Source organism: Numida meleagris, chromosome 1 (genome assembly GCF_002078875.1).
Source record: "Numida meleagris isolate 19003 breed g44 Domestic line chromosome 1, NumMel1.0, whole genome shotgun sequence".
NCBI lineage: Eukaryota > Metazoa > Chordata > Aves > Galliformes > Numididae > Numida > Numida meleagris.
Window position 1 is genome coordinate 23,574,202 of NC_034409.1, and position 27,738 is coordinate 23,601,939.

Below are 27,738 nucleotides of genomic sequence, written 5' to 3' on the forward strand. Positions count from 1 at the left end.
TGCCAGGTTCAGTCCCTGAAGTGCAGTTCAGACTTATGTGCCAGTGTGAGAGTGATATTTGTGCCTGCTGTGTCCAGATTCTCCTTTGAGTGTAATAAACCAGCAGAATGCTCTGAAATGGTTTTAAAAGGAGACAGCAGTTTTATTAGTAACTCTAAATTTACTCCATTCTGTAGAAAAGCTTAGTGGTTCCTTCCTTTCCTTGAAGGGGTTCACAGCTGCATCTCTCTGTTTGGAGAGCAGCGCTGTGCCTGTTTGGTGCATGAAGGAGGAAATGCAGTGTTCTTAGGACCAGAAAGTGCTCACAAACACAGAAATGTTGCTGTGGTGTCCCTCCTCTAGGAGGAAAGAAGCACTGATTTACCTAGCTGCTGTTTCCAGACCTATCATAGTATTACTCAGTGCAAAGTACGCGGACAAGTATGTTGAAGAATGCCGTGTCCTCCAGCAGGACCTCTGCTTTCAGCACAGAGCACAAGCAACTGTGCTGTCAAGGTGGACGGCCACATCCTTCAGGTGTGGTTGCTGAAGAAAACTAAGAGGCAAGAGCTTCTACTGGTGGATCCAGGGTGTGCTGGGTGCAGTATGGCATTGTTTGACAGAAACTCAGTTCTGTTAAGGTGGTGGCTGTTCTGAGTAGATTCAGTCTTTCCTTAGGAGCAGTACTGATGAATGTGTTGTGGCTTTATGGCTCTCAAGAGCCTGACAGTTAGGCACTGAACGCTTCATTGACCTAAGGTTTGTAATGTAAGCCAAAAGCATTGAATTGCATTGTCATTTTACAGCTCAGGAGACTAAGGCATAGTGGTCATACTATGGCTTTACCTGAACGAGAGAATCAGATTCTTCTAAATTTAACCACAGGATTTCTCTCTTCTCCTTATCAGTATTATGATATCCTGGATGTTGCTTTACATGATTCTTTACTGGCTTTACATGAAGGTGGTGTTGTACAAACAGATGGATGTTGTCTCTGAGCCCTGAAAGACTCACTGGTCTTAGCAGCATAAATCCTCCCTTTTTGTTTCTGTGGTACCTTGTGCAGTGGTAGAACTTGAGCCAGTGCTGGCTTCACTCCAAGGGATGTAAGAGAAGGTATTCCAAGCATTAATTATCCATACTGGTAGAGAAGATAATTGTCAGTGGCTGCTTAAATGTGGGCAACAAACCAACTCGAAGCATATAGAAGTACAATTTTGGGGACAGTGTGATGTCTAGCACTTTGCCTTGACAGATCAATGACTGCGTGACAGATGTTATTGATGATTAATCCTTTACATAACTATAAATGATATTGCAGCTTTTTAAAATACGTCAGAAATAACTTCATCTTTTCTTTCTAGTTGATGTCCATCAGTGTATTAGGTGTTTCTGCTTGGATCAGAGACTACCTGAATAATGTTCTCACTTTAACTGCAGAAACAAGGTAAAGCTTTCCTTAAACCTATTAATCTGTGAATGATTGTAGTGTATGTTGTTTGTTCTGTATAGCAAGTTTCCTAATTAGGATTTCTAGAAACCTTTAGTTAAGGTAATTATTCTTTTGTTGGAAGGTGTATTTTTGTAAACTTCTCTGGCATCAATTGTAATTAGAGATGGGGGGGATCTGAATTTAATCTTGTTTTGTTCCTGTGCCTTTCTTTTGACAGGGATCGATTTTGGCCATTTGCGAACGTGTAACCGTTTTTGTTTTGAATACTTTATTCAGTCCAGAGATTTAAGAATGCTGTTAGTTTTATTACTGCAGTGCTTATGTGTCCTGTTTGTGGAACAGGACCTCTGTGCTACACCCTCTGCAAGTGCAAGACAGGTGCATTGCCTTTGTCCCAAAGAGATTTCAGATTTTGCATTACCTTCTGGTACTTGAATACAGCATTTGAATTCAAAACCACATAGAAGAGGTTTCTGTGAAACTTTTAAGGTACTGGAAATAACACAACTTTTAACCTATGCTTTTCATTTTAGTGGCTATCTTACTGTACAGTTTTTGTGTAATTATACCATTTTGATTATGGTTCTGATTGGTTTCAGGGTGGAGGAGGCTGTCATTTTGACTTACTTTCCTGTGGTCCATCCAGTCATGATTGCAGTCTGCTGTTTCCTTATCCTAGTTGGAATGTTGGGCTACTGTGGAACAGTGAAAAGAAATCTGTTGCTCCTTGTCTGGGTATGTTTCATAATCTCTAACAGCAGCTAACTTCTGCTTCACTTCAACAATGTAAGAAAAGTTTTATTCCTCTGGCACTAGATAAATACTGATTATTTTTTATTAGCATGTTGAGTTATGGTATCAGTGAGGAATTGTAATTGCTAAGCACACAGTGGGAAAGAATTTATTGCTTAGATGGAATTATGCTATAGCTGAAAGACAAGCAATGCTTCATTTTTAAAATTCTACTTCATTTAGTAGAGGAGCTGCTGAAGGGAAAAATAACTCAAACTCTTAAGTACTAATTACAGGAAAATGAGTCTGAGCGCTTGCAAATAAACCCTTTTGCTACTCTTCTCACTCTTGAGTGTTCAATAGTGAGATAACTTATACTTTACATACACAACTGACTTTCGGAATAAAGCAAAATAATAGCATCTGTAGTTGATGAAAATCGAATCTGAGTGCATTCAGAACCTCTACATTCTTATACTTGGATGTGAAATTTTGCACTCGCTTTTGCTGGTGAGCAAATTCAAAACTAAATTACAAGTAATCAATTTTTTTCCTTTCTTTGGAGACTGAGACAAGAACAGCTAATTACCAATAGCCTCTCCTGTACAAGGCTTTATGTAAAATCTCATTGGACTGAGGCTTTGACTGTAATGGGAGTCTAATACCTTTTAGTTCATTTGGAATTCACTGACTTTGAGGATAATTGTTGTGTTTTTCTATTTGTTTAAAATAAAAAGCAACCCTTGAACATATTTTAAATATTTAGATTTGAGAAATGTTCAGGCCCTCGGCAACACTAAGATTGATGGCTACATGTACCTGCAGCCTTCTATGAAATCTAGCTGTTTGCTCTCTGCAGACCTCGTCTTTGTCTTTTAACATAAAGATTAGTGGAAATGCAAGTAGAGTGTAGCCCTGAGCAATGGACGTGAAATAAGTGTATCAGGTTTGACTACTGTTTTTGCAACGTGAGACAAAATGAACCAGCACAATCCTTCAGCTCTTGTGAATATCCAGGAGTCTTGTTCATGTAGAGTTGGGCTTGTGCTGATTTTTTTCTATGTTGGGTTCTCCCAAAGCATGTACTTTTTAAATTTTCTAATGGCTTAAGGCTGAAGTGCATGATACCCAGACCTCACAAATGTTGCCCAAAATGACCAAAAAGGAAGTGTGAAGTTGTCTGAGATTTACGCAACCTTTGCTTTTATCTAATTGAAAATATTGTAAACAATCAGGAAACTCTAATAAGGATTTATACTAAAATTACTTTTTTGAGAAAGAGTTGGAATAAATTTTGAGATTTCCAGCTGGAGCACAATGTCCCTTAACTGCTAGATGGCAAATACTGTTTTTCCTTTTGGTTATTAAGCACATAATACAATAGGAAGATTATTGTTTCAAATTTATGTAACAAGGAAAACTATAATTTAAATCTGAAAACTTTATAGTAAGACAAGTCATGTATTTTTTATTTCTAGATATTAACCATGCTAATCATTGAGAGCAAGTTCTGTGACTTAGTTGTGAGCGCTTGCATAAAAATAGCAGGTTCATGTAATTTCGTACTACGTAATTATTTATCTAGTAACCTTACATTTTAGGAAGACCTTGCGCATACTTTGTTTTTGAAAGTATTGAAAGATGGTAAACTGCATTAGGGCCTTAGTTTTTTTGGTAAGGTTGTAAGATTGTTTTTATTAAGTGTTTTGTTTATGGTGATGGCTTTTAACATAAAATAAAATGAACTAAAAGGCAAAAGCAACTTCATAATAAAAACCGATTTTGTATAGTATCTGAAAAGAATGATTGTTTGCTATAAGCCTTCAAAAATCATAATTAATTACAAAGAAACAATAAGAAAAAGAAGTTTAAACTGTTGTTTGCCTCATTTTATTTAAGCTCCCAGTGAAGAGACCAAATCATGCATAGCTTTTAGCGACATCTGGAAGTAAGTTATTGGAACTGTGTATAGGCAGTCAAATTATCTTAAATCAAACCAAGACATTTCTATAATTTAACTTGCAATATTTCATTCTTGGGAGCGATAGAATTTGCTCTTGCTAACCAAACTGATAAGCAAAAGTAAATGATATCTTCTTAATCATATCATTGTCTTTGATTAATTGTTAAGTTAATACAGTCCTGTTCTAATGCAGAAGTATGCAGACGTAAGTCAATGCTTTGTTCTCCAGACTAATCAGAAAAATGATGGATCAACAAAATGAGCTTTTGTAAAACCAGATGAACTATACCAAAAGAATCTTCATGTAAAACATTAACAACCTTTTCAGTCAGGCCTTTAATCTTTTTGAAGTCCATGAGCAGCCATAGAGACAGCACACAAAGATATTTGGATCCAAATCTTGATGTTCCTAGCAGTGTACTAATTGCTAGTGCTAATGTTGCTAATTGAACTGGATTTTTGGAAAATCCAATGAAGCGTAAGGACTGTGTAGCAGATATTTTTAATACATCTGAATACACAATTATTTACTTTTGAAATTTTGCCTTGAAATAAAATGTTTGAAACCTTTCCAGCTTCACTTGGGGCATAAATAGAGGTTGAGTTAATGTTTACTCTGCTTAATAGTAAGAAAGTGTAATAATTCAGTCTTCTGAGGCTTATGCTCTGGATTGTTTGTAGAACCAGCAATTTTAAGCTCTAATCATTGAATTTTAATTGCTTTAAGAATACATAATCCTGAAGGCTGTTGGTATAAATAACCATGGGTGTACAGTGTCTATAATGTAATTTTTGTGTCTTGGAAATGACCCTTATCCTCACAAAGAAATTAACACTTCAGGTGTGGAAGATTTGCTCTAAATTATTGTGAAGTTGTCTTGCCCCATTTTGCAGTGTTGACAATTCAGGTAATAGGATGAATCATCAAAGATGGGTGGGTTTGATTATTGTTCATATGATAAATTTCCATCATAGTACTTCATACCCCAAAATCTGCAGCTTCCTCTGCTTAACAGTCCCATGGAGCACTCCCTGACAAATATTAAAAAAAAAAAAAACAAAAAAACAAACAAAAAAAAACAAGCAACGACAAAACTTTTCATTGTATGAATATTTAAAGAAAGAAAATAGATATAACATGAAGTACATCTGGTCATTTTGATTTAGGACTACAGTTCACAGTTTATGTATTTCATACTTCTTAGGATGTAAATAAAGTTACTAAAGTTGTAGACTTAAGAAGCTTGGGGAGAGGTGGTCTGGGGGTTGTTATGTGTTGCGTGTTGTGTGAGACTTTGACACTTGGCTTCTGCCTTGTGTTGTGCTGCAGCTACATCTCATGAACAGTCTGGTCTCCCTCCAGCTGCGTGACCTTGCATACCAGACGTGGGACCTTACTAGAAAGTAGCAGGCCTGTACTGCCACTAGTGACTTGTCTCCCATTTCACGGGAGAATACCTGGTAGATTTCTGAAATACAGGTGAAAGGGAAACAGTTTATCTTCTGAGACTGATTTCTCAGGAACACAACATGCTTGCAGTGACTTCCATGAGAATTCCAGCCATATAATTCTTCCTTGTTTTTAATGCAAAATGAGCTATAATGAGATGCTTAAGGATTTAATCTTTTCAGCACATTTGGATTTTGTTTTCTAAGTGGTCTGTTTACTAAATGGATATAGTTGATGCCTACCAGTATATAGCAGTGTAAGATGAGTTTTTTTTTTTTATCTAGAGAATTGCCTTTAGAAATAGTGCCTTTTCTAAAATAAGACATTATCATTCAAGTTAGTTTTAAGTTAACAGTAACTTTCTTCTAATGGAGAAAGCTGTTTAACAGGCAAATTCAATGCATCTAGCACAGCAAAAAAATTACACCAAGTTAAATAATTTTAGTGATTTCATCCATTTGCTTAAAAAAATTATAGAGTATTGAGCCAAAGCAGCAGGGGTAGACTTCTCTGAACATTAACCATGAAAATAATCTCTTTTGAGAGAAACTCTGTTTAGTACTGGAATCTTATTTTCTTCGTTCCAGTTAACATTTATTATAAACTTTCCTCAAGAGTGACCTAGTTGACTAATAGGGATGCCTTACAAAACCAGAAACTTCTTAGACTCCTGTTATCACCGGTATGTTCACTTGAGCCTCCATAATTGCAGCTTTGAAATGGATTCATTGAATGTCCCTTTGCTCAACTTTACCTGGGAGAATGGCCTTATTTTTTGTTACAGCTATGGAATACAGTTGCACCAAATACATTCTCATCTATTAAGGAGTTGTTTTGTTGCTGATTCAGGGGATGGTCAGCATGGGGAGTGTTAGCAAATTATACAGTAATATAATGTAGGGAGGAGTTGAGGAAAACTGGGTTGTTTATGGTTGGAAGTCTGGGGATGAAACTGAGGGATCCAGATGCTCTGGTTCAGGCTGTCATCATAGCCCATTTCTGTAAGTTAAAAATAAGCCACGGTCTCCTAAATCACTATCCTGAATAGAATAGTAACCTTTGGAGTGTGTGAATTTTATGAAGTTTTTCTTGCATTAAGACAACAAGAGTAAACTCTATTGCTTGGCGAAAAGCTCTTCATGAAAATCCCACTGGAAAATATTTTCCTGGCTGGAGTTTGTATTGCAAATTCTGGCATTTGTAACTATGAGTTTTCTGTAATTACAGCATTCAAACAGTACAGAACTCAAATTTGTCTGACTATGCTTTCACAAAAAGAAAAGTTATTAGAAATATTTGGTCAGTAAGGCTAATCTTTTTACTGATTTTTATAGTGAAATTATCAGTTAAATAAATGTTGTTCAGAGCTAAGCATTCTGAGACTCTGTTGGTATGTGGTCAGTTTGTTAAATCAGTTATGGCAGAACCTGGTTGCAAAATGGAACTTGACAGGCAGAATTGTCTATTAATGGAGCTGAAAGACAACCAGGTAAATATTATAAAACTGAACTGACCTTTTCTATAAAAATAAGTAAATATGTTATAAACAGGAAAAAATTACAGAATATTCACATTTCAGTTGGACATGCAAATGTAAGGTATAATTATTTGACAAACGTAACATGAATATGCCTGTTTCTTGTCTGTAATTCTCAACTGGCTAAGCACAGTGTTTTTGAAAGTGGTTTTGGTAAAACGGTATGAAAAATGATTGAAAACTGCTGACTGTATCACCACTTGGGACAGATTATTCTGTACCTATTTAAACGTGTGGATGCACAGGTGATAGACATGATTAAATTTGGATGTCCACTACGTTGTAGAATATCAATTTTAACTGCTAATGTCTTTTTACAAGGGATCCTTATTCCCTATTAAATGTAGCTGTGCTACAGTACTATACCACCAACTGTTTGGCAAGGCATTTGACTATAGTCAGCATGGATTAGAACAAGAGTTTAGTGATAATTACATTTTTGTCTCTTTTTCTTTTTTTGTGGCAGCTTGTATTTCTGTAATTCTGCAGCATATTTGTTCTGACCCATGTGTGGTGTTAGCATAGTCACAGCTACTCCAGCATTTTGTGCAACCTTTTGGCACTGGAATTATGTGCTAACCAGAACTATTTCATCATTATTAAACTACTAAGCATTGAAAGGGAGGAAATAAGACAAACACATTTACTGTAATCCCATGCAGTTTAGAATTAGAGCAGAGACTGGAATTTGTCATTTTTGCCTTTTGTGCTTTAACAGCAAGTCTTTTATAAAGGTAGTGAGACTTGGAGGAAAATCAATTCTGAAGACTGGTTAGCTTGATGGTTTTAAGTCAGTTTTAAGTTTATAAGTTTTTATTATAGGCCAGTAAGTTTGGTATGAGCGACTTTGTGAAGAAAATAAAAATAGGGCTTTTTTTTTATTTTATATATTTCTGATTTTCCTTCTCAAGCTGAGCTGTTTGAGATGTTTCTATGTTGTTAGACGTCTTTTAAAATTGGCTAGAGGGTAAGCTTCTTTCCTGTTCAGACCAGGGTTTAAAGGTTCAAATAAATTGTTAGATTTTTGAGAATGGTATTGGCTACATTAGTAGAATGAAGCTTAGTTTTGCTGGAGAGGGTTCATTCTTCAGGGCTCCAAGCACAGGAGAGCAGATTATATTGATCTTGGAGTCTAGTGCCAGCCTCTCAGTCTGTCTAAGAATGAGGTGCACTTTGCTGATCCTCTCTTCTCCAACACAAACATACATAATGTGTATGTACTTAAAAGACTTTTTCAAAGGCAAGTGCTTTGAAGCTATACATAATTTTCTTAGTTGGAAGAAACAGCTTACAGACAAGAGGTACAAGTTGCCTAGAATTGCCATCCTTTGTTGGGATATATGTATGTTGCTCCAAAAGTGATACTTCCTATTTATTTCTATGGAAACTACAACAGATAGAAAGAGCACAGTAATTGATAGAGCAATTTATCAGCTACAAAATGCTATATTTTTTTAACACAGTCGCTACCATTAGCTGTGCATCTTCTCCAGCAATGAATAACAGCCTGCATGCCATACTTACAAAAATCTGCACCGGCTCAGGTGACCTACTGTTTCACAGATGCTATGACATCATCATTGCTAGAAAAATGTTGGCCATACAGTCCATCTTTCATTGGCCTGAACAAATGGAGGTCAGAAAACACCAAATCTGGACTGTACGTTGGTGTGGTAGGACAGTCCAGCTAACTTTGGCAATGCGTTCCATAGTCTTCAAACTGGTATGGGGCCTGACGTTACTGTGTTGCAGGAGAAAGATTGTCTTCTTCTCTTGAACTTTTTCTTCGATGGGGAATTCACATCATCATTCCATGAACTGCCATTTTGACTTCGGTTTGTGGAGGTGACACCACGTCTCATCACCAGTAATTATATGATTCAAGAAACTATCACCTATTGAACCAACATGAGGCTGAAAGTCCTGACAAACTTGAATACTGTGTTCTTTCTGCTCCCGTGTGAGCATTTGTGCGGCCCACCTGCTGCAAACTTTGAGATATTTCTATGCTGACACCATCTTTTTGAGCAGCATTGAAGCCAGTATTCCACTCCATACACAGTTACCTGGTCATAAGGTGCCAGCTTGCATAGATGAGGTGATTGACATGCTCTTCATTTTGTGATGTGACTGCTGTGCATGACCAGCTGAAACATGGCTTATCTGTCATGTCGCTGTTGCCACTGCTGAAATGCATCACATACTGCCTCACTGTGCTCTCACCCACCGTTTGGTCTCCATGAAGCAAGCATCAGTGAACGTTGATGAGTTCCATTTTTTCCGCATGGAAGAGTTAAATCACATGCAGTCATACGCACTTCCATGTCAGACACCGTTTTGACAGAGTGCCCCTCTGCTGCCATCTGTCCCATGGCAACAACACGTAATGGAATATTGGCAGGAAGGTTCAACCTCTATTGCTGTACTACAAACATCTGCCTCTGAATTTGTGGACGAACATAATAAAGTAGGAGGCATTACTTTTGGAGCAAGCCTTGTATTTAGAAATGAAACATGCTATTGGTTGAACAAACAGCAGACAAACAGGTTTGTGTTTGAACAGCATGGAGTGTTAGGGTGGAAGAACATGTCAGGAATTGAGCTAGTAAAAGTATCTGTGTCTTGTGAATGCTTGGGTTCAGGCTGATGCTCACCCCCTGCTAAGCAGCTTGTAATACAAGGGCAGCACAGTGCAGTTCAGTGCATTTACTCAGCACCTCAAAGTCAAAAGAACTGTCCAGAAATTCAAGGCTGTTCAGGAAAATGCCTTTGATTTATGACAGGAAGGTTTGACAACATGATTATGATGCTGTCAATTAAAATGGGCTTTTTCATGTACTGCTGCAATAGTGAAGACTCGCTTCCTCATCCGTTTGGAAAGAAGTATAGTGCTAAGCTAAAAGGTAAATAAGTATCTGGTAAAAGTAGTTATTTTGTGGTTCCACTATATTTTCAGCATGAAGCATGCTGCCTGAATGTCTACGTCATGTTTTCCTCTGCACCCTATACTTCTAGAGTAGCCTGATGAGCGTGAGTATTTTGCTTGCACTTACATTTGTGATGTATGTCCTGAGTATTGGTTTTACTAGGTGTCACTGTGTCTGGCATCATGATTTAAAAGTTTTTGTGCAAATCTTTTTCCTTTTGTCTTTCTTGTTCCCATTTTCATTATGCTGTTAGTACCGTTTTTTTTCTTCCAAGTTCTTGGAAGTCATTGATTTCCAAGGCAGTATTAAAAACTGAAATACCACCTGGGCTGAAATGGGCTCTGGAGTGATACGCCTTGATGAAGGGAAGAAGGAAGATAGTAATAGTTGAATTAGAATAATGGAAGTGTGCACATTGAAAGGACTGGGGGGACTAATGTGACAGTAGATACAGCAGTTTGGGGGTGCTGAGGCAAGAAAACTAGGAGTGACACCAGTATGAGAGTCAGAGGTGTATCCTCACTGAGAAGCTGGGGAACTACTGAGATAATATGTGGTCTTGTTGCTCTAGGGTTTTTTTTTTCCCCTCTGACTTTCCCAGATCCTCTTCTCTGATTGCTTATTTGCCCAGCTTTTTTTTTTTTTTTCTCTACTGAAAGAAATGGGGAACAGGCGAGTCCCAGAGAGGAGTTGGTAAATGAGTAAACAGATCCATAAAGCCCAGCCAAACCTCTGTCTTGTCTGAACTGCAGCCCAACCCCACAGTGCAGCATGTATGACATTGTGGTTCAGCTGCATTCTTTTGTCACAAAATGAATATGGAGTGGAAGTCCTGTTGTGTAAATTCATCTTTTTTCCTGTCTAATCTTGAACTTTTGACTAATTAACCACAGAGGCTCTGTGCTGTGTGTAGTATGGATTTTGTACCTGAGAAGCAGCTTGTCACTGAATGGTGAATGTCACAAGTGTTTTTGGGTCTACTGAGGCAGGCTCATTGTGTGTAATGGGCCTCTCACTACAAGGAAGACACTGAGGCCCTGGACTGTGTCCAGAGAAGGGCAATGAAGGTGGCAAGGGATCTGGAGCACAAGTCTTATGGGGAGCAGCTGAGGGAGTTGAGATTGTTCAGTCTTGAGAAGAGGTGGCTTGGGGGAGACCTTATCGCTCTCTACAGCAAAAGGAGGTTGTAGAGAGGCGGAGGTCAACCTCTTTTCCCAGGTAACAGTGATAGGACAAGAGGTAATGGCTTCAAGTTGCACCAGAGGCGATTCAGGTTGGATATTAGGAAAAATTTCTTTACAGGAAAAGTGGTGAGGTAATGGAACAAATCAATGTTCACTTCCATACATAAAAAAGCCAATTGTTTGATTCAGAAAATTTGTTATAAAGGTTTTGGAAAAAGTGGTCATTATTTATAGAAAACCTGGACTTCGCAAAGGTCACAGGCTTTAAGACTCATTGTACAAGTTGATTAAATTGGATGATCTGGGATACTAAAATTTAAAACATTTGATCAATTAGCTGTGGAATGTATTTTGAAAGACTATATGGCATTCGGTAGCTAATGTTGTAAGTTGGTGGCTTCAGCCCATTTCCTTGTTGACTTGTGACTGCATCTCTCATAAATTTCAGCATTGTCAAGTCAGTATTTTAAATCAAGATGACAAATGAATTGTTAATTCCTTCAGGACAGGGCTGAGAGAGCTGAGGAAGGGGGTGAGTGGGTGAAACATCACACTGCAGGAACAGATAGACAGAGAATTTCAGTTTTCTGTGCAGCTTGTCTACTCTATTTAGCAATTGTTTGCTCCCTTTTTAAAAAGTATAGCCGGGGCAGGATACGGTTGGCCTTCTGGGCTGCAGGCGCACGTTGCTAGCTCATGTTGAATCCTTCATCAGTCAACACTCCCAAATCCTCCTCTTCTGGGCTGCTCTCAAGCCATTCTCTGCCCAACCTGTACCTGTGCTTGAGATTGCCTTGACCCAGATGCAAGACCTTGCAGCGTCTCCAAGTCCCTTTGGTTAGCATCCCTTCCCTCTAGCATGTCAACTGCACCACTCAGCTTGGTATCATCTGCAATCTTGCTGAGGTTGCACTCAATCCCACTGTCCATGTCACCTACAAATAACACATATGTTATGTGTCCCTCAGCCCCTGCCCTTCTCTGTCAGATCTTGCCTTGCCTCTCTTGCCATTTGGACCACGTTGCCCAAAAAGATGGTGTGAACCCTAGTAAGCAAGTCTGAGGCTGGACTTGCTGATCAGTTACTTTTTGTTTGCTCTGACATGAGGGATGTGGTTTTTCTTCAGTCTGGAAAAAAAAAATGTGTGTCTTCTTGGAAAAAAAAGGAAAGCACTTGGGAGGAGAAGGGTAAATCTTTTAAATAGATGCTTATTAAATGAAATAAAAGCACATGAGTGATGATTCATTAATGAGTATACTGATTCTTCAAATGAAGCTACATTTCTTCAAAAATTGAAGAATTTTATAGTATCATAGACCAGATTTGGCAACAACTGGGATATCCCTGTGCTGTCATCTTTCTTTACCATATTGCAATTTCTGACTCCAGTCATTAGTGTCTGTCTGCAATTTCCATTTGCTTTCATATACCGAATGCTCTCTTTCTTTCTCACTGTCTGCCAAAGGACTTCAGAAGAAGCCAATACTTTAAGTATGTCGTGTGATGGGATATATTCATTCTTTAAGGAAGAATTTAGTAGACTGTGAAGTCTCCTCAGGTTTTCTGGAAAAGCAGTAGCTTGCCAGGAAGCTGTAAGAAAAGGTGAAATAGGGTCCGGGTTCCGGTAAAAGGAGCATCTTGTAATGTGCAACCCAAAAGATCTGAAGAAGGAAAAAGGTGAATTTAGCCACTCTTAGGCCTTTCTAGTTCTGATGAGGTTTAGGTGGTTGCACAACCCTGTCTCTGTTTTCATGAGTTGCCTAGACTTCTGCTTCCACATTACACTTCCAGACTGCAAACAACATGATCATATCATGAATGGGTACAAGTTGGGTCTAGACAGTGTGAAAGGGGACTTTTTCAGGTCCTTGATTCTCCCTGTGCTTGGGATAACAGACCACTAGTTTCACAGGTTATAGTAGTTGAATATTGCCGAAGCATTCCATAGGTAATTGGCAAAAAATTACCAAACCCAGCTGTGGCAGAGCAAAAGGCCATGTGATAATACTTCAGTAGTCTCTGAAAAATTCCATGTTCTTGGAAGTACTTTGGAGAAGGACATTTTAAATTGGAACTAGAGTGGGAGGAGGAACAAAGTTTTTATACATTCTTTCAGAGTGCTGTTTTCTGAAGGCCCTTCCCTTCTTGCCGTCTTCTAGATGAGGAAAAAAAAAGAGTAAAAAATACCTTGGCAGTGATCAGGAGTACTATGATGGAGGTGTTGTGTAGAAGTATCAGTGATGTGGGATGCAGTTTTGAGTGTAGAGCACAATAGTTCTTCAGTGGGTTAGTTGTCCTTACGAAGTGCGGCTGCTTAGCCCATAGAAGCAAGGAAGAAATGTTAAACCTTAATTTGTAACCAAATCCACGTATCTGGCAAAAAGCAGAAGTCTGTAAATGGAGGAAGATGCATTTAACAGTCATATTCCTGTGGGAATTCAACTGGGGATGAGGAGTAAGAATTGATTCCAATAATTTATGTATTTGGAAGATGGAAATTAGAAGTAATACCTTTATATAATGGCTCCAGAGGCTTCTTTTTTTATCCCACACAACTTCTATAAGAATTATTCTGCAAACCATTAAATTTAGAGAGTTGTAATATTCCCCTTCAACAGCAGAGTGAAACTGAAGCTTATGTAGGAGAGTTTGGTGTGCTTGCAATTGCTCATTTCCTAGAGTATACTTTCATACACGTAAATTCTTCGTGTCTTTTGTTGTCTTTTCCTTTATGGACACAAGAGGGGCTTTCTCAAAACAGAAGGCTTCATTCTACAGTGCTGTGATGTGTCCAAATGTAGCTGGAGTCACAAGTGCTCAGTTCCTGGCAGACCCAGAAACGTTTTGTGAGTGAATTGGGACAAACAGTGTCCTATCCCAGATTATATTCAATAACTGGAGAAAATTGTGTGTTTTGGCTCTTCTGTCTCCAACTGCTACCAGAAATTCTTTTAACTATATGTTGACAAAAAATGAGGATATATAACGTACTGAGGTTTGTGACTGAATGAACTGTAAATTAATAATTTTCCAGAGTATTCCACACATACATCTTTGGTCTATCGTTTCCATTATGATCAGTGAAGTTTACATAACATTTGGGGCTTGTAGGCAGTCCCAGAGTCATTCAGAGTATAAAACCACTGAAATTTCCTTTGACAAATGAGAAGTCAAATTCACTTTTCACCTAAGCATTTAGTTGCTCTCCCTCTCAAAAAAGTAATATTACCCATAATGCCCTTAAGCACTTTTTCATGTGAATTAAGAGCTAAAGCAGGTGGTGTTCTTTCCTCCTCTCAAACAGAATACTTTGTAAAGTGGATTCCTATTTGAAACTAACAAAGAATAACATATTTGCATAAATTGCCATCACTAGAGTGACAGTGGATAGATTGACTAGAAGCTCATATGTATATATATTAAGAAAGCATTATTACAGGGTGTGGCTCAAACTTTTTTCTCTTCTGAACCTTTAGAGGATGAACATAATAGTTGATGAAGGCATATACTGGAGCTCTACTTGTGCTTATAGTGTTGATTTGTAAATATTCGTGATTGTGTTGTTCAGTTATAATGGCTGTGGAAATGCAGTGTAACATGGTATCCTGGTATGGAAATGGTATCCTGGGCTCCATCAGAAGAGGCGTGGCCAGAAATGGAGGGAGATCATTGTCCCTCTCTACTCTGCCCTCGTGAGGTCCCATCTGGAGTACTGCATCCAGGTTTGGGGCTCCCAGTACAAGAAAGACAAGGAGCTGTTAGAGAAGGTCCAGAGAAGGGCCGCTAAGATGATCAAAGGGTTGGAGAACCTCCCCTACAAAGACAGGATGAGGGAGCTGGGCTTGTTCAGCCTGAAGAGTAGGCTGCAGGGTGACTTCATTGCAGCCTTCCAGTACCTAAAGGGACCCTACAAACAGGAGGGGAGTCAGCTCTTTGAAAGGGTAGATAATGGTAGGACAAAGGGAAGTAGTTTTAAGTTGAAGGAGGGAAGATTTAGGTTGGATATCAGGGGGAAGTTATTTATGGAGAGAGTGGTGAGATGCCCCGTCCCTGGAGGTGTTCGAGGCCAGGTTGGATGTGGTCCTAGGCAGCCTGGTCTAGTATTAGATGTCGAGGCTGGTGGCCCTGCCTGTAGCAAGGGTGTTGAAGCTTGATGATCCTTGAGGTCCCTTCCAACCCAAGCCATTCTATGATTCTATGAACATGGCAGAGCCTGGTAAACCAGGATTTCTTCTTTAATACCATCTTCGTAGAGCAGACCTTTACATGTGGAGGATTTGAAAATAAGATTGTCTTGAAAATTCACATGGATGTTTTTGCATGCACGATTTATTTGCATCTACCAACATAATTCAGGTAGTTAGATTTGACTGGCAAATAGAAGTAAAGTCAAGACACTATTCCAGAATTACATAGCTCCAAATAGGGTGAACGAAAAAGATCCTATATAGATGACCATTAGATCCTAACACTTGTGGATTTATGTTCTCCATTTTAAGTAATACAGTATATTGACCTTTTAATAGGGGGAAAAAAAAACGCAATAGTTATGCCCTGTAGATGTTTGTGTGGGAGCTTAGTCCAGTAACATGGAAGAAAGCTTGGAGATGTTAGTGAATGGGACCTTTAAATGAAAAATAGACCAGTTACTCTTAGGAGAAGTCTTTGTTTCCACGCAACTTTACCCTTCAGTTCAGAAGGGCTTTGTTAATAGTGTATAAGAAATCAGTCTTATTCTTCCTAATCACAGCAATCTGCTTTCCTCAGCTGTATTTAACAAGACCTGTACAGCTTCTTCATTTATACAAATTTCTTTTTTTAAATAGTTCAAGGGTTAGATCTTGGAATAGACGATTAAATTTCAATCCATAGTAATACCTATTTGCACATCTATGCCTGATCTCAAGTTAACGTTACGTTACTTTGTTAAGGGTGTAGCTTTCAAGAACCTCTTTTTTTCCTATCTTGTCAGTCTTTGCTTTTTTATTTTATTTCCCTTCTTTTTGGCTACTAGCCTAGGAATGTTGCTTAAATAAGTAGAATGGAAAAAGAGAGTTTTTTTACATATATGTAAGGAAATAAGACTTTTCTGTTTGTGACCGTTTCAGCATAGAGTGTCATGATAGCTAGCCAGTGTGCTTTTAAGCAACAAGGAAATGAATCTGTTTGCCCATGATAATATTTCATATGTTTCATGTTTAAGTCAGTAAGAAAAACCACATTACTTAAATGTTTAGAAAGTTTGCATCATGAATCTTTAATAGTATTTTGGTTACAAAAAATGTATTTCAGATTTTATCTCTGAAATCATGAAATATTAGTGATGTTTTGAGTTGTCCTTTAATATTTTCAGGTCTTTTTTCAAAGTTAACCTGAATTTCTGAAGTAACTAAGGCCATTCTGTTTTCTGCAGTACTTTGGAAGCCTGCTTGTAATATTCTGTGTTGAACTGGCCTGTGGTGTTTGGACCTATGAGCAGGAAATAACGGTGAGTCAGAAAAGGAGGCTGCATTTTTTTTCTGTAGAAGAAAACAAAGATTTCCGTTAGCTAGCTGTTTTCTAATTACTGTAGTATTTATCTTTCTTCATTATTCTGACCATGTAATTTCATGTGATTGTCTTTCTTTTTTTTTTTTTCTTCTTAAACAGTGAATTCTTCTGGGAAGGCACATCTATCTGGAAGGTCCTTCCTGGGTTTCTCGACACCCACTATGTATTTGAGAACCAAATCCTGCAGTCCCTGATTTATTTAAGAACTGTATTTTTTAGTTAATTCTGGCTTAGACGGGTTCTCATTGAAGCCAGTGGAAATTTTAAGGATTAGATATGAACTTCAGTTTTAAAGATAAGTATTTTGAGAAGGAGATGTGAGAATTTGTAGGTCTTTTGTTCCAAAAGTTCGTCGTGCTTTAAATAACTGTAGCACAGTGTACTATACTGTAAACAGATAATGTGTTCAAGAAAGGACTTACTACCTTCTGAAATTTTTGCATTGCCTCCACAAGCTATAAATGCCACTTTTAAGCTAAACATGTCTTAGCTATAAAACACTCTTCTGTAAACTCAGGAAGAGGTTTTAATCTATGTCTAGTTTTTATAGCTGTACCTGTATCTAGTTTTCAAACTGAAGACTTGTAACCATCATGCAAGAAAGTGGGTAGGTGCTGGGCAAAAACTGAAATATTATTAAGCTGGCTGTTTTTATATCTTTTTGTCTTGTATTCATTTGGTACATTTGTATGAGTAGAGTCATGAGTATTTTTCTGAGTTGCCCAAAGTATGCCCAAAATACTGGTCTTTTCAGCAGAGTATAGCATTACATTGCAGTAAGTTGGGAGGGGGCATTCTTGGTACTTATACAGTACTAAGGAATTTTTGGCAGATTTGAAGTTTGAAGTTATGTGATGGCATTTTGAATATGAATTAATTCCCTTGCTCCACAGACCCTAACAGTATACTCTAATGTAATAATGATTAAGGCTGTCCCTTTACTTTAAATGTTAGCCCACAGTGATGTATTTTAAAACTAGGAATCCAAATGGAAGGCATGCTTACTCTTATAGGTATAGCTGCCCTCTCCAGAGTTTTGTTACAGATGACCATTATAACTAGCATCTTTTTAAAGAAAGCTTGTCAGTGGAAAGTGCCTGAAATAATGTAACCTTCAGTGCACCACAATGTGCCTTTACTATTCAGAAAACCTGAAGTTATGGGTTTTAGTGTGACCTACAAGCTTTCAGTTATCTGCAGTGCTACTGAAACCCCAACCCAGAACATTTTGATAAAAGCCCAGTTAGCCTTACTATGTATGTTAAGGCACTGCTTGTATATAAGGTGGCAATGCTTCCTTTCAGAAAAACCTTTCCCTCAGCTCTTCTCCTCAAAAAAGCAGTGCTGAGCTCAGTGCTTGCACCTTTGGTAGTGGGTCACAGTGAACCCAGTTATTCCATGCTCCTCCAGGTCTTCCTCTCTCTCCATGGAATTCAAGAGTATGAACACTGAACACACAAATACAACAAAATTCAGAACAGAAAGTTCAGAAATTGCTCTTCCTTTTCTCTTCTTCCTGCCTTTTATACCTTTTTCTCTTTACCTTCTGAAACATTGTGTTCTGTTTTCTCTTTCCATCTGATTATCTTTCCTTCTCCTTCTTTGTTGTAATACCAGTTCTTCTCGTGTAACGAGATGGGCCAGACTCAGGTTTCCTGCTGCTCACATGCAGAGGAAATTTGGTGGTTTGGAAGAGCACAGCTGTTTCTCAGTGATTTTTTCATACCTGTTCATGTCACTTCTCTAGAGCATGCTTTCTCCTATACTACTACACTACACAGGGATAAGAAGAGTCCCTTGTACCCCAGGGTGACTCACTGTCATGTTGGTTTCAGCATAGCATGAAGTCACAGTAACCTCTTGTGGATTTCAGAGAATCAATTAGCATTAGTGTAGGTGGGTGTATGATTTTGTCAAAAATGTCAGTGAGGCATAGCCACGTCTGTTAATCCAAAATGGTCTCTCTTTGGCATGTGGTCAAGTCTGCTCTAAGAGCTCTTATATAAACATTTTTCCTTCCAACTCATGATAGCTCTCAGCATGAAGCATGCCTTGTGACTGATTTTTCCACCCACAAAACTGAAAAGCCAGTATGGGTTCTCAGCTTACTTGGGCATCGGTCAAGCCTTGATATTCATTAGAAAAATAATAATGAAAAAGTATATCTGAACAACAAACTGAGCTTTGTAGAACTTAATGGTAAATAAGCATCTCTAATTTTTCTTTGTCTACACACTGCATGAAGGCAGTGGTGTACAAATCAAACAAATGGTGTACAGTCAAACAAATGAATCTCAGGATTCTGAATTATTTTGCAGTACTGCCTGCATGAGCTGACAGGAAACTATTTAATTGATTAATTAATTAATTGAAGTCCTTAGTTTGACATCTTGACATTGTGGTAGCAGTCAAGCACATGGATTTCAGTGTCTCTCCTTAGTTCCAGAATTCATTGCCTTCTTACAGTGGGTTTTAGATTGCTTTGTTTTTAATTTTCTTTTCACTTTTGTTTTTTTTTTTTCCTGCTTCTCATTGTTTTCATAAAGAAGTTGAACGCCTTGCATTACATGTGTAACCTTGGACTGTATTCAACTCAAATAAGATAATAAAATAGCCTAGCAAGTATGAACTTAATTGCAGTGATATCAAATATTATCCAAATAAAGCAGAGTACTAATTTCCATTGCGGTGTAAAAAGAAATTCATTGAGTACAAAAGCAAATTATTTATTATAGTGACCAGTATAAATGTTTGCAGTGGAAATACTCTGTGATACTCTTTTCATAAGTATTTTTAGTACTGTATTGCTAATGTATATTTTTTATGTGGACAATTGTGAGTTCAAAGCTTTATAGTATAAGAAATAAAAATTCTGCAAATTGAAAGCTGTGTTAAATTCCTGGCATATTGTTGTGATTTGACCTGGCAGGTGGCTAAGCACCACACAGTCATTTGCTCACTCCCCCCCCTTTTCAATATATTCATATTTAAAATTGTAGCATAATTTAAAAGTTCTCAAATGCTCTTATTTGGATTACAGGGTCTATCAGCCAGTGACTGTTCCTGTATTTTGGTAGAGCATCTGGCAGAACAAGGTCTGGGCTTCTTGGGAAATATTCTGATTTTTTTTCTCCTCAGGTTGCATTTATTGCTATTCACAGAGTGCTGTTACTGTTTGCTCCAAATTGAGCTGCAGAGCTCAGTCATAGCCACTAGAATAGCTTGGCTCTTCAGCCGTCCAAATGAAAGCCCGTATTGCAATTGTGATTGCTTTCACCATGACTACTATGGCTAATGGGAACAAGGCAATACTCAGCATCAGTGGTATGCATTCCTGGAAGGGCACTGTGAAGTCTTCAGCTCAGTATTTTAGTCTCGCACACTGAAATGTATGGTGCTTGAGCAGAAGCCAGTTTCTTACCTTGCATCTTAACTGCATTGTGTATCCAATGCCGGAGCATGCACTTGTTTCGTTTCTGACAAGTTGCTTGCTGGGGATTGCCATCTGAGAAGAGAGCACCAGCTCTTCTCTTCTAAGTAATCAGATTTTAAAAAGCATTTTAAGAATTCTTCTCTTAGAAGCAAAGATTTACAAGGGCATGACCATGTGTGAAGAAAAGTTTCCCAGTCCCTCATGGTGTAGTGGACTTGAGTCAAAGCCTGAAAGCCACTAGAAATGCTCTCAGGGTAGAATTCATCTCAATTAATTGCATATATTTAGAAGATAGACATTTAAATCTGAGTTTGTCACCTTAGACAGTGAATTGGATTTGAGACTTCAAGGGGTACTTCTTCTGCCTTGAGTAAAAGATTTATCTTGAGATGAGATAAATTGTGCTGGACAGCTGCCTGTTTCTTCCTACTGAGTAGGATGACAACAGAGAGGTGACTAAACTGGGGCAAATGAATTCCATCCCTGATGACTGGGTTGGAGCTTGGTTCGAATTTTATGCCAGATAACATCTGGAAGCAATATAATCAGACTGTACGCACAATCTCTGAATCTCTCTGAAACACAACAGCTCCTTTTCCATCATATACTACATTACCAGCAAAAGATACAAATAACTGTTTCCTGCTGCTATAATAAAGGCTTGTAAAGATTCAGTGTTGCATAAATTGAAGCATTAATTTTCCTGTTTTATTTAAATACAAAGTTATTTTGGTCATTGCACTTGAAAGACCACAGAATAGATGAAAGTTCCGGGTTTGGAGCCAGAAGCCCAATTGACCCATTCATCAGTTTTCTGTTGTGCCGATCTCTGTGCTTTATTTGCTTCAGGTTCCAGTACAGTGGTCTGATATGATCACTCTGAAAGCCAGGATGACCAACTATGGCCTACCTAGGTACCAGTGGCTGACACATGCTTGGAATTTCTTTCAGAGGGAGGTAAGAAGACAGTACATTTGTGAACAGAATACACACTTAGTAAGTGTTACTTATCTCCTAATGGAAAAAGTTTATTTTTAAGTGAGTAGGTGAGTGCAAGTTGAGTGAAAACCTGTGTAGTGATAGTGTCTTTTACTTCACTTGATATCCAGCTTCTGAGCTTTTGTGGGTCCTAAAGACACTATTATGTATCTTTTACAACTTGATTTTCCATTTTCTTAGAAATTATATTTATTATTCACAGGACATGCTGTAGCTTTACCTAATGCAGGTAAGTGGTTATAGGTTTTCTTGTGTTTAAGATAAATACATTTTAAAGACTTGCCACACACACACACACAAAAAAAAAAGACTACTGATTGATAGTGGAATAGTGGACAGTCATGACAAACCAAATAGCTTATTTCTGTTCAGTCACATGTTTAATTCTTAATATCATCAAAGTATCTAGCAGTTCGAGTCAAAGGAGTCAGAATGTCTATATCTAGTTACTGTACATAATCATGAGGCCTAAGTAAAAATAATACTTAAAAGTTATTAACATTCTGTTTGCCTATGCAAAAAATAAGAATGCTGCTAAATTCAGTTAAATTGCTAGCACTGTCTTCTCTTTTGCCAGTAATACTGGGACACCAACACCTTTTAGGATTATTGCAAACATTAAGAATATGATGTATGTAGAATTAAAATTCTTCAGGTAAAGTATGCTATTATAATATTAAACAGTCTTCCTGTATGCTCTTTTAGCTTCCTCTCATGGAGTGGCTATGTCCAAGATATGTGGTTACCTGCAATTGAGTGGGGAAGGAAGTTTGTTAAAAGATGCCAACACTGTCTCTTTGGCTGAGATTAGAGAAAGGAATCAGAATTTTTATTTTGTTTGACCGTGGTGGAGAAAAACAAACTGCACCAAAAAGCTGCCTTGTTCATTCACTGGTTTGCCTGATAGCCTACTAAAATTCAGAACTATTTTTAAAGAGCAAAGTATTATGTTGCAAAAACATGAAATTTCCTGAGGTAAAAGCCATTAACTCCAAATGTAACTCACATGCAGGAAGAGAACTCTTTAAATGCCTGTCATTGTGCTGCCTTGGTGAATTGTTGAAATCTATCATTGTTGCACAGATTTCCTGTTTATTTAGAGAGTTCCTGGCTGCACTTGGTTAGTCTATATTTATAGTAAAACCTGAAAGAAAAAGTGAGGACTACATGAGTTCAACATCCCTACCCCCATCCCCTGCCCTGGTTATTCGAGTGCTATGTGAAACAGAGTAATCCTCCCTACACAAGTAGGGTGTTTATGTACCTCGGGTACTGTATCTTGGTTTAGATATATAGGTTTGTTAAATAAAAAGCTTTTTTTTATGCTTCTGGTTGTTGTAGTGTCATAATAATAGCTGGTTTTAAAGGGAGTACTAGAAGAAGCCGTGCCTTAATTCTTCTGGGGGAGAAGAAATTATTTTAAAAATTAAATTTCCTATGTTCCCTCTGTGACCAAAGGAATGATTTTGAGAAAGTTTGAAGTGGACTGGAAAGGCTCTTCACCAGTCCTAATGAACTGATGGAGTCTAATTTTGTTTTGTTTATTCATAACTCAGATACTGAATGTGTGAGCATGGTATGTATTTTATGGTTGAATGAGCACACTGCATGAGCCCCTTCTTTAGTCAGCATTGTAATTTTTTCAGTTCCTGAAGAGTCAGCTCTGATCATCTGTGTCTTTTTCCTTCTATGTCTTTTTCCCATCTGAGAAAGATGGGAAATGTATTCCCCTACCCACACCACCATCACCTCCCTTGCTGGTCTAATATCAGAGTTTTAACTATGCTAAGGAAGATAGGAAGGGTTATTTCAACTTGGAAGGGAAGAACTGTAGGGGGAAAAGAGAGATTTAAGAATAAGAAGAGGGTGTTCAGTGAGGTCCTCTTTACAGTTGCAATGAGGAGACAGAGCTTGAGCTTTCATTTAAAAAGTCCTGTGTTGGAAATCAGGCAGGATTTTGACTGGCTAAAGAACCAATAAAAACAGATGTTAAAGCTGTGTTGAAAGTCAGAAAAGGGAAGAAGCGAGGTTTGTAAGAGGCCTGGTGTGCAAGCATTGTGTCTGGGCACTGATCTGTTTGATTGTGACTGAGAAGTGAAGTAATATACAGGAGTCTGGCTCTGAGGTGGGAAAATGTTGATTGTGTGGGTTATTACCAGGTGATGAAGTGCAAATAGAGAGGAAGCGAGGAGGACATTCAGGCAGACAGCAGCATTTTGTTCCTCCAGCAAGGCCTTTTCTCAGTCATATCAACTCCCTATCTGATGCCAAAAAAACAATCTGGTACAGCTGCTTCAGCCATTTTTTATGTGAATGCTGGGAATGCGGTAGGCCAGTCATTTGGCTTTAAATCTCCTGGTGTGCTTTTCAGAGAAGATGACAGGTTATTAGTCCTGGTGTTTTTTATAGCCAATTATGGCTCATCTGCTTTGCAGCCAGAGTCCCTACTTTTATGCTTGATTCTGTTGCAGTATTTATTTTAGTGTGATACCCTCTTCTCCTGTTTTTCTTTTTCCTTTCAGTATTTGTGATTTCTGTACCATTTCCCCCGTCCCCTTTTTATATCTTTTTTCTCTGTTTTCAGATAAATCTTCTGTATGTTTTTTCTCATCTGTTTTTCAACAGGTATGTCCATAGCTGTAGCCTTGCAGGAATTGTCCTTACTACGAAAACCTTAATAATCTTTTATTACAGTTTACATTAGCCACAGATGTCACTGTTCATTACAGTCACTCTTTGGGATGCGATTATCACGTGTTCTTCCCTGTAATATGAGCAGCAAAACTACAGAGTAGGACAGTTTCTGTGAAGTGTCCTTTGAGGGGATGGTAGGGCTGTAAAGGACAACGATATCACTGACTGTTTCTAAGATGCTCATTGGTCACCGCGTTATTTCTTTCACACCATTTTTCTGTCAAAGTACAGGAGAGGAATACAGAAGAAGGTTCTTGTGCATATTTTGGTCCTATTTAAATATTTCAAAAGATTTTAGTAGGAATTTATTTATCTTGTTTGATGACTTACTTTTATGAAGAAGTAGCATCATTATTGCTGATCTTGGCTAATCCTTCCTTTGCAGTTTAAATGTTGTGGGGTGGTGTACTTCACAGACTGGCTGGAAATGACAGAGATGGACTGGCCGCCTGACTCCTGTTGTGTCAGAGAGTTCCCAGGATGCTCTAAGCAGGCACATCATGAGGATCTTAGTGATCTTTACCAGGAGGTAAGAGTTAAAATGAGGATTTTTCAGAAAGCTTTATGCATTCTCTGATGCGCTTATTTTTCAAACTTACCTTATGCAGTGCGGCAGAAAGGTTTATTCGTACCAACTATGCCGTGTTCCAGATCAGAAAATACATGGGATATTTCACGGTACTTTTAAAATCCTTTCTGTATAGGAAAACTCAATAAACTCTCTTAAAAATCTAGAGTAAGATGAAGAAAAAAAAATATGGCAGTTCCTTTCCTCTGTTTGTGAAGATAATACAGAAAACACTGCTACAAGATCCTTAATGTCATGAATGGGACCCTCAGTTCTTTAGTTTTAGCGAAGAAACTCTAGCTATTGGTAATGATAAAATCTGAGGGAAGATAATCTATGTGACTACCAAACTGCAAGAATGTCCAGCTGACTAAGTTATATGACCTAATGGGTTAACTTTCTCATAAAAAAATTATGATCTCATGAGCTGCTTAGCTTCTGGGTAGTAAGAGAAGAGAAACTGAACGCAAATGTTCAGACTGACTCAGGCACGTCAACATGCGGTTTGGTAGTAGGCCAGCACTCTTCCACTTATTTGGGTGCCACCAGTATAGCTTAGGTAATTCCTGAGCCAAAGATACTGTGAGATCTTTTTCTTTCTTTAACTCGAGGATGGAGGATGAATGGCAATGCACAAGTCAGATTTTCTGGGTACAAAACTGAGAATGAGTCCTTGAACCAGGCTGGGAACAGCGGGCTGATTTTTTTCCTGTGAAATCCAAATAGAGATCAATAGTAGGACAAGCCCAGTCTTTGAAGATGGACTTCTGTAATGTTGACAAAGTTACCATTCGTGACTTTTTTCCCAAGAAGTAGCTGACCACATAGTTCAACATTTGTATGTACAGTGTAGTAATTTTCTTGGTCAGTTTTGGAAAGTAGAGACAACAGCTGTAAGGAAAGAGGAAGAAATTCTTCTATACAGATCATTCGGGTCCTGAAATCATCCAGCGTGTTCCAAACTGTCAAACATGAAAGCTGCTAGATTCAGTGTGAGGTCCTACAATAAAAAGATGCCTACAGAAAGAGAATCAGAGATGCAATAGAAGTAAAATGACAAGTTCATCTCAGTCAAGTAGTTACCGGATCTGAGAAGATATGTGAAAATTAATAGTGAAAGATGATGTTGTGGCGTCCTTTTTAGTATTTCAGGAAACTGAAGTTTGGTTTGTTTCCGGTGATGTAAAAAATTGTTTTGTTGCATCTGTGCTATAATTTTCTGCTAGGGTCTCTGAGCTCTCTGTGGTCTAAATTGAAGTCCTTTAAAGTAAAATTCTTGAGGAAAGAAAGGCGGCTAACTTCTACTTCTGCCTGAGAGTATTTTTGACCACAATTATGTTTCTGCTGGTGGATTTTGAAAGGTATTTTTAAAAAACGTTACTCTTCTTAAACTGCTTTTATTCTCATAAACTTCACCTTTGTGTAATTCATTGAAGAAATGAACCTGAGATAGTAGTTGGGAGGGAAATGCATGAGAGAACGGTGTAGCTTAGGAGGTTCGATTTAGTCTGAGGGCAAGAAGAGGTGTACTAGTTTTGTGAAAAGAAGCTGTAGCTTAAATAAAAGTAGTAGTTGATGGAGTTGATATCTTCAGAGAAAAATAAAAAATGCATGTTTTCTAGCATAATTTTGTGTATGCTCAAAATTTGAATATATAACAGATCTGTTGAATGTGCTACTGATGATTTGTCTGTTCTCTGCTGCTCTGTGAAGTGGCTTATTTAAGATCTGGTCATGATTCTATTGGTATTATGGTGTTTCAGTAAATCAGAAAAACATGCTTTGTTTCCATTTTAGTGCTGAAAATATCAATAATGATAATGATAGAATAAATGATCTGTAGCTCTGTAGGAGTTTGCAGCTAATATTCCTCTGAAAGTTCACTACAAAATTTTATAGTATTTTTGAGGTGTAAACACTAGCTTTGAGTTTAGTGACAAACTTCTGCTTCTGCCTAACAAAGTATATTTGTGTACTCTTTAATTGCAGGCTACTAGCTATGAATGTGTTGTGTAAGCAGAAATAAAATGCACAAGTGTGAGGATAATGGGTGACTGGGTATTTCTCAGTTTTGAAGCTGACTTTGAACATGTATTAGAGCAGAACTGTAACAACGTCATTAAATGGAGGGAGACAGTCTATCTAGATTAAGCATAATTTGTCTCAGTTATGTGTCTGTTCTGCAGGAGACACCAGCGTTAATGTTATTGCTGTTTGTTAATGGATGTTTCCTCTAGGCAACAAATGAACTGAATTTGAATACTGCTGTGGTTGAACATCTTTAAATTGTGACCAGCTTGTACCTTAATCCTTTAAAGTTATCAAAGTATTAAAATGCAGCCAGTTTCTCTGTAATTAAAAACAAATTTGGAAAGTAACATAATTACAACGCTCTTATCCAAGAAAAAAAGACACCAACATGATGAATTTTGTTCTTCATCAGTTACATAGCTTTTGCTATAGTTGTTTTTCTTTACACATTTCAAAGAATCCAAATTTTCTCCTTGTTCTGTGTCTAAACTGTGTTAATTGAAATTAAAAAAAAATAAATGATGAACAGTATGAAGACATTAAGATCCTTTGTCTTACGTACAATTATGATGTAGTACATAGATCCAAAATGACAATCTGTTGACTGCAATGTGAATTTTGTGTTTCAGGAAAGAATCAGGCCTTTCATCAAATAGATTAATGACTGCAGCATTTGAAACAACAGGCTTTTGGGAATTTCAGTGTGATTGAGAAGTATTATTTGTCACATGCTGTCTTCAGATTCTGTCACTTTGATCAATTGCTTTCTTTTCATAGAAAAGCTATAAGATGGATATAAACACAGAATAGTTGTGATGGTTCTAGAAGGTCTTCTGCTGGAACTAATGCCTCCTTAGGATTATCCTGTCATGATTATTGTCGTGATTATTACTTTGAATTTGCCCTTGCTGGTTGTGTTCCATTAATTTCTGTACTCTGAAGTCTGTAGGGTTTACCGTGGGCCGGAATAAGTAAGGGCTCACTCTTCAGAGTTTTATCCTTTTTAAGACACCAGCTTTTCTGATCAGAAGGAACACAGCTTGTTTACACTGCTGTCCAATAGTCTTCAGAGCCAGTGTCTTTGTGGGCTGTTGCTGACTTTGAGGTGCTTGAGAGACTTCCCAAAACCTTATGCAGTAATTGTTGGCCCCATAAGCAAACTGTGGAGCATGTGCTGTTGTTTTGATAAGAGCTGAGCAGTGAAAGAGCAATTATTCTAAATTTCTGTTTCTTGGAA

At 37.9% G+C, this 27,738-nt stretch overlaps 1 protein-coding gene across 2 annotated transcripts in view; it reads left to right on the plus strand.

Annotated features, from left to right (window-relative positions):
• The window catches only part of TSPAN12 (tetraspanin 12), a 44,743-nt gene that overhangs the window by 13,352 nt on the left and 3,653 nt on the right, over positions 1-27,738 (plus strand). The window contains exons 3-7 of one of the 2 annotated variants that reach the window (XM_021384828.1): positions 1,344-1,426; positions 2,032-2,167; positions 16,640-16,714; positions 21,059-21,166; positions 24,288-24,431. In XM_021384828.1, the coding sequence (XP_021240503.1) occupies positions 1,344-1,426; positions 2,032-2,167; positions 16,640-16,714; positions 21,059-21,166; positions 24,288-24,431 (546 nt within the window). The remainder of the gene's footprint in view (positions 1-1,343; positions 1,427-2,031; positions 2,168-16,639; positions 16,715-21,058; positions 21,167-24,287; positions 24,432-27,738) is intronic. The other variant, XM_021384829.1, reaches the window with a different exon arrangement.